Consider the following 14,311-nt stretch of genomic DNA (forward strand, 5'->3'; position numbering starts at 1 on the left):
TGTCAATAAGATTCTGTTTCTTAACCGTCTGTGATCCATGGGTTTCCAATCCGGGAAATGAAAAATAATATTATCTAAACGCTCTCACTACGGATACCACCCAACATTCTGGAGAAGAACGGAAAGGATTCTTCCAAAGTTTCGGGCTTGATTTTAATTAATCAGATATTTAAAAAATATATATATGTGTGTCTATATTTCTTTCTTTCTTCGCGATGAATAAGAAGAAGAAGCCGTCAATAATTAATTATAGCTATTTATTGCCATCAGTCCTACAAAGAGAACTAGACAATAATGTCGATCCATTTCATTCAACGGGCTCATCACTTTGTCTTATTTACACACATGACGATGTGTCCTGTCCAATCATTTCAATGCCGTATATATGAGCTACAGTTACTTTAGTCTTTTGTTGAGATGATGACAGTATGTACAGAGAGAGGACGTGCATTGAGATGATGACTCACATATTGCTGCTGCAAACTTGCGATCAAGACTGGAGAGACATATCGAAAAGGCCTGCCAAATTAGTGCAGGTGCACACACAACAACATCAGAAGAAATACTATCGAGCGAGCAAATGAAGATACTGTCAGCACCAAAAGCAATCGTCAAAAAAAGATGATCATCATCCCTCCTTTCTGATAATTTCTTTTTGCAATGGCAAAGCGCACCATCTTTCTGATCTCTTATTGCAATTGCTCCAAACAAAATCTCAAAAAGCGTACCCCTCCCTATAAGTCCTCCTGTGAGGCAAAATATACAGCTGCTGACACTAATACAGAGAGGCGCTAAAATTCCATGTTCCGCGCCGCCCCGCCTAACTGTGTGTGTGTGTGTGTGAGAGAGAGAGAGAGAGATCCTGGGTCCGTGTCACAAGAGGCTAGTTGCATCAAAATGATAACTTACGTCTTCGATGCGAGAACCACGTGGTCGAGCAGTATGTCAGAGTTAGACTTAACTTAACCTAGGTTAGCAATAAAAGCAAACTCCATTGCTATCGGGAATTTAGCAACGGTATTAACCGTTACAGTTTGTATATACAGAGGTCCAATCGACGTGGTACACTCTCTCTCTCTCTTTATTTGCTCAATCGCTAGTTTTTGCTTTATCATCTTAAATATCGTCTGTTCTTAGAGCCAACTCCATGGAACATTGCTAGCCATTGATTGAAAAAGAAAAGTGAGATGCTTATGAAAAGAAAACGAAGATGGTGATGTGAGTGAGCGAACACAAATAGATCAGTGTAGAGAACTTGTAAATAAGAGTGCTACCATATGGTGAAACTTTAGAGTAGACCGACCAGTGCTCAAGGCGCTCCTGGAGTGAACCAACCTCCCCCGAAGCTCAGTAGATAAGCTAACCGGACCAAACTTTCTTGTTTGGCAAGTTCGCATGGAACTTCTCCGTCAGCGTGCTGGTCTCTGGCCTCTCATTTCTAGCGCTCAAGCTGATCCAGAAAATGCTGATCCCGCTGCCCAAGCATAGTGGCAACAAAGGGATGTGGCTGCTTGGATGGACATCATCCTCCATCTCGGCGATCACCAGGTCCAGATGGTTTGGACTCTATATGGCTTTACTGCGCTCAACATTTGAGCACACAGGTCTTGTCTACCAAGTTACCTTGGGACCTCAAGCGTGTCCATGCATACAGATCTTGTCTACCAAGTTACCTTGGTCAAGCGTCTCATAAATCTGCCCATGCATGAAGGGCAGTCAACTACTCAATTTGTGGATGAGTAGCAGTCTTCACTGGATGAGATCATTGTGGCAGGTCTTGCCATCCCTGCCCAACTGCAGTCCATGTTTCTCCTGGCTGCTCTACCTCCAACATGGAGGAGGGCTTTCATTACCACACAGTCATCGGTGGTGAACCTCCAGCTCCAAGCCTTGGTTGCAGAGATTCTCCAAGAGGAGGTTCTCCGTACCACGAATGGCAATGGCTCCAAGCCCATTGATATGGTGATGGGCTTCGTCAGGGATGCGCAACTCCTACTCTCACCGCAAACAACCAGCTCCATCACCACAGCCCAACACTGTTTGGAAAAATGTTCAGCCCATCACCAGGCCCTCTCCACCTTACAATGGCAATGTGATGTGCCGCTATTGCAAGTGCTGGGTCACATGGAGTGTGATTGCTACACCAAGTGGCGTGCAACTTTGCCTCCACAACAGTTTCCTCAACTGATCATGACCCCAGTTGACCACCTTACAATGACAATGTGATGTGCCGCTATTGCAAGTGCTGGGTCACATGCAGTGTGATTGCTACACCAAGTGGCAAACTGATTGTTCGGGCATGGGGTCTATGAGACTACACGCATCAAGATGGTAGCCTGGAACTGTAATGGGACTCTGTGGTCAGATGTGGGAGGCTTCTGGGAGACATTTACAGGATGAGATATCGTCTTCTATATGGAGACACACCAGAGCTCGGACAGGGGATTGCCTCATGTCGCCAGATACCACGGGCATTTCGCTTAATGCGGGCATAACCACAGGATAGGAGTACGGGGGTTAGAAAAGTAGCAGTCCTATTTAGGTCACACCTTCAAGGTATGATCAGCATAGTCAGGCACGATGAGGATGCCAGATACATGTGAGTGAGGCTACAGCTTACCCCCACCAGATACATACATGTGGCGGTTTGCTCCTTTGCACCAGACAGGAGTACGGGGGTCAAGATAGAAAGTAGCAGTCCTATTTAGGTTGCACATTCAGGTTATGATCAGCACAGTCAGGTAGGATAAGGATGCCAGATACATGTGGGTTAGGCTACAGCTTACACCCACCAGATACATACATGTGATGGTTTGCTACTTGCACCAGATACTTCGCGATATGCTATACAGAATAGTCAAGATAGCCTAACCGCTCAGGTAGAGGAGAGGAAGGAGTCCCCATATGCTGCTATGCATCATTGTCTGATGAGATCTCAGCCATGTTGGGACTAGGTGAAGTTCTCCTTAACGCTAGGATCAAGAGTGAGCAGTCTCAGTTATGTAGCTTTGAGGACCCTATCAGACTACAGGCACTTGACCAAGAGGGCACAGGATTGCAGCGAGCTTCTCAGGACCTTGGAGCTATCACTAGATATGGGAGGCACCTCCTGGAGTTGGGTTCTCGGCATGGTCTTGTTATTTATAATGGGATGGCACAGTGGCCCCTATCTGGCAGACCAACTTCACACACGAATGTGACCACATATACCAACAACATTGATCATGGTTTGGTAGATATGGACCCATCAGTTCCCCTTGCCATCCTCACCTCCCAACTCATCGACACCATACATTGTGCAGCCATAGCTAGCTTTCCATACACCCCCCGCTCCAATGCTAAGCCTCGGAAAGGTACCATGCCCCAGAATGGTTGGTATGATGACCTACCGCACCACACGTGATCGTCTCAAATGAGAGGCAGCGATTGGTCAAATCCTCGAGCGTGATGCTCAAAGGATAAACCGCTCTCTCACTCGCTGTGCAAGAAATGAGCATATGTGATAAAGCAATACTGGAAGCTATACAAACTCTTCTTGAGTGGCAACTCTGAGGAGGCTTGGCATAGGTTGAGGGAACGACGTCCACCCACACCCATCACAGATCCTCACATTTGGCACACTTCTGCATACACACTTTACCACATTCCCAATCAGCCTCCACTCCCACACCCACCCAAACCTTGCCCCGCTACATCCACTTTCTTCACATCAACCATGGTGGAAAAGGCCATTTTGAAACTCCAAAACGGCCGCTCCCAGGATCACAAGGGGATAAGATAGGCGCACCTATCACATGCAGCCGACACCCTTGCACCCCTCTTGGCTTACATGTTTAACACGGCACTGGAGAAGGCTTTCCCCACACTTGGTCATCACACACCATCTCACCACACACAAAGCTGGGACACTATGGAGCCCAATAACTACAGGATCATCATGACCGGCCATACCTTGGCCAAGCTATATGGATTCGTGCTCGAGATAGAGCTCAGCTCATTGGTAGAGAGAGACGGGCATAGAGCATGAGGCCACGGAGGGTTTGGGGGGGACCTTCTCCACCGTGGATCACATCTTCACACTTAGGAGCCTCATTGAGCACGCCAACGTTGATGGCCAACACCTCTATTGTTGCTTTGTGGATTTCCGCAAAGCCTTTAATACGGTGCCACACGTGATTGCCTACTACATCACCTATAGATCATTTGGGGCAAGATTGCTTTATAATTGTCAGTGGTTGGGAGGGTGAGATGCCTTGGAGGAGATATCTAGTACTATTGGGGTGAAATAGGGTTGCTTGCTATCCCCCAATCTCTTCGGGCTATACATTGACGAGATCTCAGACTTTATCGATAGAGCAGGAGGTGGAGGGGCATCCCTAGCAGGCATACTTGTGTCTATTCTCTTATATGCTAATGATATATGTAGCAGGGTTATGTGCTGGTGTGTCTATTCTCTTTATGCTGATGATATATAGGTGCTTATTGCAAACTCACAAGAGGGACTACTCAAGCACATGGATGGATGCCCTAAAGGACTTCTGTTTGCAAAGGGGCTTGTCAGTTAACCTTGGGAAGACCAAGGTTATGGTATTCTATACCTCCCCTAGTGTGAGGAAACATACAGAGATCACCTACATGGGCAGCTGGGTGGAGGTAGCACAATCATGTCTTTTAGGGGGTCACTTTCACGAGCTCCAGCAGATGCTTCTCCCACGAGATAGGCATCACAGGACAGATTGACTAGGGGGTACGCTGCACTTGCCCTCCTAGAGAGATAGTGCCACTAGACACACTTCTAGGAGCCCAAGGACGAAGGGATGGCTTTTTGACACACTAGTGACTCCGACGATGATGTATGCATCCCAATTCTGGGCACCAGGCTTATCACAGCAGATTGGTAGTGCATAGAGTGCACTGATTTTGATGCTATCCAGATTGATACGCAACAAACCATCTGTCCGTCACCATATCATTTGAGCAGAGTTTGGCTACAACACTTTTGGTGGTAGAGGCCTTATTCCAGACTATAACGTACATATAGATGATACTAGCGATGCATTCATCACGGTTACCATACTTGGCACTACGATCTTCTTGGGCGATAGCGGAGAGAGGGGCATTCATCCTGGTATGCTTCTGTCCTCACATGGTTCACTGTGGAAGTCACCAGGATGGGACGGATTGACTGTGGATTTTTTTTCAATATTTTGAAGAGGAATTGGAAGACATTTTATTGGCAATGATAAATGTTGTATGGTTACAAAGAGTGATGCCTGCTTCTTCGCAAGAGGGCCTAGTGAAATTGGCTCCGAAAAAGAATGCATACCTAAATTTGGCTGATTGGAGACCTATCACCTTAATGCCAGTGCTTTATAAATTGGTGACAAAGATGATCTCCAATAGAATTGCCAATGTGCTTACAAAGGGTTCCATCCTGCCCAATACGGGTTCATTCCTAGACAACAAATAATAGACAATATATGTAATGCTTATGTGGGAATGGAGACTAAATATACTAGTCGGGAGGTATTATTACTGCATGTAGACATTGCCAAAACATTTGATACAATGCATTGAGACTTTATTGCAGTCACCATGAAACATTTGGGGTTTGGTCCAAAAATGGCAGAAGTCATCTATTGGTTGTATGGAGGCAACACAACTAGATGTATCATTGGGAAAGGATTATCAAAACCCTGGACCTTTGGGAAAATCGGTTAGATAGGGCTGCCCACTAAATGCGATGTTGTATGCAATTGCCACTCATCCTTTGCTGATGTATATGGATATTCTTACTCAGGAAGGAAAATCAGATGGATTGGCGCAGCGAGATGTAATGGTTGCACACGCATATGCTGATGACTCTTTTTTCTTCCCGACAGATACTCAAGGGATTTGATAGTGGTTTTACAATTGTTTGGGACAGCAGCGGGGCTGAAAATTAACTTTAGAAAGTTGAAGCTCTTACCACTAAAACAAGCGGATTGGCACAATATGCTCTCTGGCTAGGAGATATACTACCCCTAGGCCAAATCACTAGGAATTTGGGATTCCCTTTGGGTTGGAACATACCTTTCAAAGACCCAGTTGAACTGTATCTGTGAACATTGCCTCTCTAGCAAGCCAAGGGCTTCAGATTCTCTCATCAATCTAGCTTTGGCCGCCTTCCGCATCGAGAACTGAGGTCCAACAAAAGTGATCCCAAGGTATACATATGAGGTAACATACTCCACAGGCTCTCCACTATATGTAAACTGTACAACAGATCTACTTATCCACTATGAGGAGGTGTTAAAGATCATGACCTTGGTCTTTCCAAGGTTCACAGTGAGTTCCCGATCCTCACGAAAGGCCCGTAATGCATCCAAATGCCTCTGCAGCCCCTCTGGTGAATCATAAATAAGAACAATATCATCTGCATACAAGAGGATTGGTATCAGGACTCTTGCTAAATGTGCTCCTGGTCCTCCCTGTTTGTCTACGTAATCCGAGATCTCGTCAATGTATAGACCAAATAGAGTAGGAGACAAGGGGCAGCCCTGCTTCACCCCTATAGTGCTGTGTATGATCTCTGAGTCACCTCCTGGAGCCCGTACTCTGCCTGTGATTGACTCATAGAGTGTAATGATCCCCCAAAGCATCTCTGCTGGCACTCCCATATCCTGTAGTCTCCTCATCAGTCTGGCCCATGGGACGGTATCAAAAGCTTTGTGGAAATCCACAAAGCAACAGTATATCCGATGCCCGTGGGCTCTCCCCTCCTCAATGATCCCCCGTAGTGTAAATATATGATCTAGTGTGGAGTGCCCTCTCTTGAAGCCTGCCGGCTCCGATGCTCTGAGTCTTTGCTCCTCAGAGCATCCACAAAGCTCATGCTCCAAAATCGAACGATAAATCTTGGCCAAGGTGTGACCAATCATGATAGTCCTGTAGTGGCTGGGGGTCCATGGGGTCACCTGCTTTCAAGATAGGTACAATAGTATTTGATGACCAGCTGCTGGCGGGGAAGCCCTCACATAGAGCCCTGTTAAACATGTGAACCAGAAAAGGGGCTAGCGCGTCCCTAGCATGAGAGAAATGCTCGGTGAGGAGTCCATCATGATCCTGTGCTTTCTCAGTCTGCATCCTGTCAGTAGCATCTCTCACCATGCTGAGGTGAAGGAAGGAAGAGTGTGGGGACGGGGTTCAGGTGGATGGGGAAGAGGTGGTTGCTCGGCGGCATGGTAGAGAGAGGTGGCATAGGTGTGCCAAGTGGCGGGTGAAGTTATTGGAGTCGGCAGGTGATGATCCTGGAAGATCCTCCACGTCTCCTTACAATCCCTCCCAAGAAATAGTTGGTACAGCTCCTGCTCAAGCCTGGCTAGGTAGGCTCTCTTCTTTCTCTGTGTGAGACGTCGAAAGATCACTCGCGCCTACTGGTGAGTGGTGGATCGTAGTGCCACCTCCCAATGTAGACAGGCTCCGGTATCACAACATTCCTCGTCGTACCAGCTATTCTGTGGGGCAGTCCCTCCTAGTGATGTAGGGATGGCTCTTGAGTGCAGGAAGGCGGCTGCAGTGGACATATGGAGGGTGGTTGAGAGGTCTGTGGTAAGCTCATCAAGTGGGATGTGGGGGTTGAGGTCAGAGAGGATGCGGTAGACGTTGTTAGGAGTTTTTTGAGTGTGGTATTCTGACATATGTACATATAGATGCATGTTCGTATAGTATTGTAATGCCCAATACCTCAACCACTGAGGATGACAAGAACCATTTTTTTTGTACATAGAAGGAAGGCATTCTAGGTTCTCCCACTTGTGTGTGGGAAGTGTTGAGCAAAATTTAGTGACATATAGTGCATGGGTTGAGTTTATGGCAATGGTGCAGAAGGCATAGATAAAACTTTTGTCGATGATAATGACTAACCAGGGGGTGGACATGTGCCAAACCAATGAAGCAATGATGGAGAGGAGTTGCTGGAACAAAAAATGTTGAGGATCAAGCCTTTTTAGCATGTGATGATGTGTTGATGCAGATATGTTGGTTGGAAACGGTGCAAGCATCAATGGTATGATGTTTGGAACACATTGTGGAACACCACCAGAATGTGAGTTGTGTTGGGGTTGCGATCTTGTGAGCATATGTGGAAGAGCAGGAATAGATCAAATCTTTGTAGAGGGCGCACACGCAATCGGAGATGTTCATCACCAATATCAAGCCAAAGGTGTGCATGGAACTAAAGGCCTTAATACATAGAGGCCTTAATGCATAAGGGCAATAATAAAAGCTAGGTAATATTCTTAAAAAGGTGGCGGAATTGAAAATGTCAAAACAAAGAAATATTCGAGCAAAGAATGGCGGGCATGGTGGTTGCCAAAAGCAGAACGAGGATTCAGAAATTGCCGATTTCGCCAGAGGAATTCTTCAACACTCACACATTATAAAGGACTGCCGCTGGTAGCACAGAAGAGGGCATGTTTTCTTGTAGGGCGAGTGGCTTCTTGTAGGGGGAACCCTGGCCCATGGACCTTCTGTGTAGCTCGAAGGGTTTGTTTGGCTGTCTTCATCAACTTCTTCTGCAGTGCTGCAGTGTGTGGCCCAGTCTTGTGTGATTCAGCTGCTTGTGGGGTTTGGGCAGCCCAGTCCAGTTTCAGACAGTCCCGCCTGTGAACCCAACCCTACCTTGGTTAAAGCATTTTTTCTCTATGTATGGCACACTTGTAACCCGTGCCACCTGGTGTTGTCTCTTCATGTGAAGCCCTCCCAGAGAAGTACTCTCGTTATGCTAAGTCTACAGCTTAACCCTTGTAGTAGCCTAGCTCGTAGTCCCGTCATTCTGGTGTAACTTCTGTACGTGGGCTCTCAATGGCCACTCTTCATCAGCTTGTGTTACCTGTCATCACCGCATGTCCCTTGTAGGGCATTTCAGTACACATGATGATCTTGTTACACATAGTAGTTCAAGTATTTGGTTGATGCTCCTGCTCCCCTTCAGATGACGACATTTCACACATCAAGGTGGCTTTCATTTCCAGCAAGAGTCCGTGCATCCGCTGGCTGATTTCCAAGGCACAAGTGGGCTCTTGAGGGCCATTCACGTGGTCACACTGAAACTTGTCGGCTTGCATAGCCACTGAGGTATTTCTCATTTGGTTATTGGTATTTCGGAAGGGGAACTTCCCACCATATAAATGCAGAACATCTTGGAATTGATATGGGCAAAAGGTACCTTGGGTGCATGAAGGTGGTGTGGGTGTATTGTGAGCATGTTTCTCATTGGGTTAGTCATGGTTGTGTGATACTAAGAGTTGGCATTATGGTGGTAGTGCTTGCTATATTCAAACTTTGTAACTACACTCTATGCCAAGGTGTGAGTATCTTGGGTACTTTAAAGGGCGGCTATCTTTGAAACACCCTACTTCAAATTCAATCAATGATGTAGAACCTTTTTTTTTTTTTCCCAGAAAGGAGACTTCTATTGGTAGCACAGGGCTCCTGATTGGTTGAGATCTCCACCTTACTTTGGTGTGAAATCTCCATTTTGTAAAATTTTTTCATACTTAATAGATGCAGAACCTTTTGGAATTAATGTGTGTGAGCCCAAGGGGCCTTTGTGTTACAAGTTCTTTTGAAGTTGTGAGTGAGGTGGGAATGTAGATTTAGTGTGTGTGTGTGTGTGTGTGTGTGTGTCTGTTGATGTGCCCAGACCCCCTTGTGTGCACAAGGATGCCATTCACATGCTAATCTCTCATTCTCTCTATTGCTTGAGGCTGATTGAGCCTATGTAATCAAGGTTTTTTACCCATATATATCATCTACCACCAATGGAGTTGTGAGGTAGAGAAGTTGATGTACCTTTTTCCCTCTCTCCTCTTGGTGTGAATGTGTATTTTGGGTTGTGTTCTGTGTATCTGGATGGTTGGACGAGGGTAGAGAGTTGTTTGTGAGGATCTTGGGATTGTGAGTGTGTGAGTTCCCTTTTCTAGCTTTAGTAAAGGCCGGTGGTGCCCCTATTTTGTTCTTTGAGTGTGTTCTGGCATGTGTGGGTGGATGTTGCTATAGAGGACTGCCCTTTTCCTTTCACCCCACAACGTGATCAGAATAGATGGAAGAGGCCTCTGTGGTGAAGTGGTATCTCGGGCGGTGATGGGGCAAAGCAGGTGGTTAGGTGGTGTATCGGCATAAGGCCAAGTATGCATGGTCGGCTGCAAAACCGATGGGGCAAGGCGAGATGGTAAACTCTGGAATGAGTGGGATTAGAGAGAGAGATCCCATTAGATAGTCCACTATATTGGCTCCATGTCCGTAGGGGTAGGAGGTGAACGAGTTGGATCCAGGCCATCTGGCCAGGCCATTATAAATGGCTAGCCTGTAAGCCCCACCGAGGGCTAAGAGATACTCTCCATAGTCTGTGCAGGCTGCTGTATCCTCTGATGTCCGCTCCAGATCTGTACCCACTGTGTCAATCTCCTGGTACATGGGATCATCCGTCTCAAAGAAGGGTACCGTGCACATGTGGTGTGGGCATTAAAATCTCCAGCCAAGAGGATGTCTCCTCGATTGGAAAACTTCATAATGTCATCATAAAGGGGCAGGTACGGGGACTCTCCATGGGTGGCATATTTAGAAGTGGAGGGTGCAAAGTAGCACAACGCAAGGTAGATGTCCTGAGCGCTCTCTGTCTGGATCCTCACCCACAAAAACCGTGCAGCCTCATCCCGCCCGACCACCTGTATCACATGCTAAAGCTCCTCCCTGTATAGTAAAGCCACCCCTCCCAACCCCCGGCTACCCCCTACTGTGTGTAGGTGTGGGCGGTGAACAGACTCCCATCTGTATCCTCTCACCTCTGGAGGCCGACTTTGTATAAGACCAAGTCTCTCCCTCTAAATGTCTCCACGAACAGACCTGCATCTGTCCTCAAGGCGCCATTGCAGTTCCAAACCGCAATCTCTAGCTTGGTCTCATAGGTCTCGCACCGTCATTGGGCACGTCGCTCAGTGATGATCACCCTTCCATCTCTATAGACTGCTTATTTCCCTGCCTTCCGTGCATCCAGGATGTGTGGCATGCACTCCCTCTTGTGTGCCACCTGTGGTAGTGTGAGATCGTCTTTGAGGTAAGTGTTTTCTCCTTTTAGTGCCCACCTTTTGGTAACGAATGCTTGCCTTGCTGCAAACTTGAGGATGAGTGCACGTTCCTTGGTGGTGTCTTTGCCCACCCTCCATGCCTCGATGATGAAGGGGGTATCAGGGATTTTCAGCTTTCTGCATAGTGCTATGGCGTCCTCTTTGGCGAGGCTCCTTCCTTCCATCCCACCACTGTCACATTCAATGCCCTAATCTTCCTTCTTCTCTTCGAGTGTGTCATTGATGATGTTTAGGGATGATGGTGGGTTCCGTTGCTTCTTGGCAACCTCAATCCAGCTGCCTGCTTCTTCCACTTGTTTTAGTGTCTTCTTAATCATCTCGGCCCATGTGGTTGCCTTCTTCTCCTCTTGTTCCTGGAGGGTCTTCATTTGCTCTCTAAGTGTATTCAGCTCATCATTGAGGGATAGTTGAATTTCTCCTTCTTCGAATTGAGTACGTGCCCTCAAGGTCTCGTTTTGAACTTTAAGCATGGTGACTTGGGCCTCCAGCTCCGTGATTAGTGAGGTATGGTGGTTGGTTTTTGCGTCCAACATTTGGACCATTTCCTCCTACATCTTGCTTAGCTGAGTTGCCATGTATACTTGCATGTTTGCCTTCCACCTATCCATCTCCTCTTGCACGGAGGCACGCAACCCACGCATAAGGTCATCACTATCCTTGTTCTACCCGAGCTTCTTTTGTAGGTGCTCAATGTCCGTATCTTGCATTTTGCATAATTCTCTCATGGTGGTCATGCATGTTTTGATATGGGGATTGCTGATGTTCTATGTGCTCGCCCAAATCAAGCTGTATTTCCTCTCCTTCTCACCTCTAGTCCTTGTTGCCCGGGAGCTGTCCATGTTGGACTGGAGGGGTCCCCCTTCTAGTACTAATTTTGGTCCTCAGCTGGTGGCCCCCATAGGTGGCCAGTTGCAAGTGGGGAGGCAGGTTCAGGCGACAAGAGGGAGCAGTAGATAGGATTCTGTTGCTACCTTGGGGGCCTGAGCAAGGGCGGGTGGGGGGTGGGGGGGCGAAGAGAGAGAATCAAAAAAATAAAACAAATCAAAACTATCTCACTGGGGGGGGGGGGGGGGGGGGGGGGGGGGGGAGAAAGAGGGAGAGAGAAAGAAAGAAAGAAAGATATATTAAGCGTCTACTAAAGACCCAATGGGCCTATGAGACCAAAGTGGTACAATAATGTCCATGGCATATCTCATCATGGAATGAAAAATAAAACAGAATGAAAACATAAATATAGCTATCTCACTGGAGATATATATATATATATAGAGAGAGAGAGAGAAAGAAAGAAAAAAAATTGTATTAACGTCTCCAAAAGGCCAAAATGACCAAAAGGTTACATCATATCCATGAGGTACATCATCCTGGGCACAAAATAGTAATAAAGAAAGATAACAAAAATCTAGAACTATAAAATTTGATCTAGGTACATGAGCAGAGAGCTCTCATATCACCCTAATACATCCCTCATGGGTCGCTGTGTGTTGACGACATGACGCTCAAGGTGCTGACATAGGATATTGGTAATCCATTGTGAAATAGTTTTTCCTTGCCTGGAAAAGTTAACACCGTTTTTGTTTCTATTTTATTTTCGATTCCATGATGAGATATGCCATGGACATTATTGTATCAGTTTGGTCTCATAGGCCCATTGGGTCTTTAGTAGATGCTTAGTATATCTTTCTTTCTTTCTCTCTCGTGGGGGGGGGGAGAGAGAGAGAGAGAGAGAGAGAGAGAGAGAACAGGAGACAGAGGCGGCAGCACAGGTTTGAAGAGAGGCGGCACAGGTTCGAAGAGAGAGGAGGCGGCGACACAGGTTCGAAGAGAGAGAGAGAGAGAGAGAGAGAGAGAGAGGAGGCGACACGGAGGGAGGCGACACACGTTCGAAACAACAGGCGGGAGGGAGGCGACACATGTTCGAAACAGCAAGCGGGAGAGGGAGGCGACAGAGGTCAGCAGGTGGGAGGGAGTTGACACACGTGTCAGCGAGAGAGGGAGGCGACAGAGGTCAGCAGGCGGGACAGAGGCGAGAGAGAGAGAGAGAGAGAGAGAGAGAGAGAGAGAGAGAGAGAGAGAGAGAGAGAGAGAGAGAGAGAGAGAGAGAGGGGCTTTTTCCTTGGTTTTTTTCCGCTTAGCCCTTCTTCTTCACTCTTTTTCGTTTCTAGGGTTTCCGGCTCTAGGGTTTCAGGCAGCAGTGGAAGAAGATTAAAAATAAAAAAATAAAAAAAAAATTCAGGTTTGCAGGTTTTCTCAAGGGTGGAGCAATGGTTCAAGCAACTATTTAAGGGTTTGCAGGTGCTGAATTTCTTTGCTTTTGTACATGGATTTGGATGACCCGGCTGCGGCTGTTGGTGGCATGGCTGCCAATAGACTTAACATGGATCTTATTGAGGAGATGATCGAGAAGGATGTGGGTTATGCTTCAGATGCCTCGGAGCAACAAAAACGTCAAAGGCTTGATGTTGATGCAAGCTACACTCCGGTGAATGTTGGAGAGAATGCAGAGGAAAGTTCTCAGGTACCTTCTCCGGAGTTTGCACGTTTGCTGCAAATCACTGGTGAGCTTCTGCAAGAATATGTGAAGGCAAATAGCGTGCAAATGGCTGCAGTAGATAATGGTGGTGTGGCTGATGTATGCATGGAGACTCCTTTGTTGCTACAACAGCTAGCGGATTTTCATGATCGTGCTGCTATCTTCTTCTTTACTGGGCGTATTCCGTTGTTGCCTCGTCTTAGAGCATGGTTGGGCCGCTTGGTGTCGCCTGAGGCACTTGAGGAGATTTATGATGGTCCGAGAGGCTTTTATGAAATACTTTTTTGCACTTTGGAAGCCCCTAGGGCAGTCTTGGAGCAGGTGCCACTCTTTTTGGATGGACAGTTGGTTCATGTGGTTCTGTGGAAGCCTATGGCAGAGTACCAAGATATGTTGCGCCAGGCTTGCCCAGTTTGGGTTGAAGTGAAACAATTCCCACCAATGTTTTGGCGTGTTTTACCAGATCTCATGCGAGGCATCGGTGATGTCTTGGTGGTGCCTCGAATGACATCTAGAAACCGAAATCGTCTATGCATGTTATGGGATACTGGGAGACCTAGGCCGACACATTTGCGTGTCAATATGGTTGGGCTGCAACCTTTAATGTATGAATTGAGATGGGATACATTTGCTGGCCACTGTTTCAAAT

At 46.9% G+C, this 14,311-nt stretch overlaps 1 protein-coding gene across 3 annotated transcripts in view; it reads right to left on the reverse strand.

Annotated features, from left to right (window-relative positions):
• Positions 1–216: 216 nt before the first annotated feature.
• The window catches only part of LOC147616843 (uncharacterized), a 142,187-nt gene continuing 128,092 nt past the window's right edge, over positions 217–14,311 (reverse strand). For 2 of the 3 annotated variants that reach the window (XM_086776481.1, XM_086776482.1), the window contains exon 11: positions 249–519. In XM_086776481.1, coding sequence (XP_086632607.1) covers positions 397–519 — 123 coding nt within the window. In that variant the 3' untranslated portion in view covers positions 249–396. Of the gene's footprint in view, positions 520–14,311 lie in introns of all 3 variants that reach the window. The other variant, XM_086776480.1, reaches the window with a different exon arrangement.

Source organism: Cibotium barometz, chromosome 37 (genome assembly GCF_041138505.1).
Source record: "Cibotium barometz isolate CiBa-2024 chromosome 37, ASM4113850v1, whole genome shotgun sequence".
Classification (NCBI taxonomy): Eukaryota; Viridiplantae; Streptophyta; class Polypodiopsida; order Cyatheales; family Cibotiaceae; genus Cibotium; species Cibotium barometz.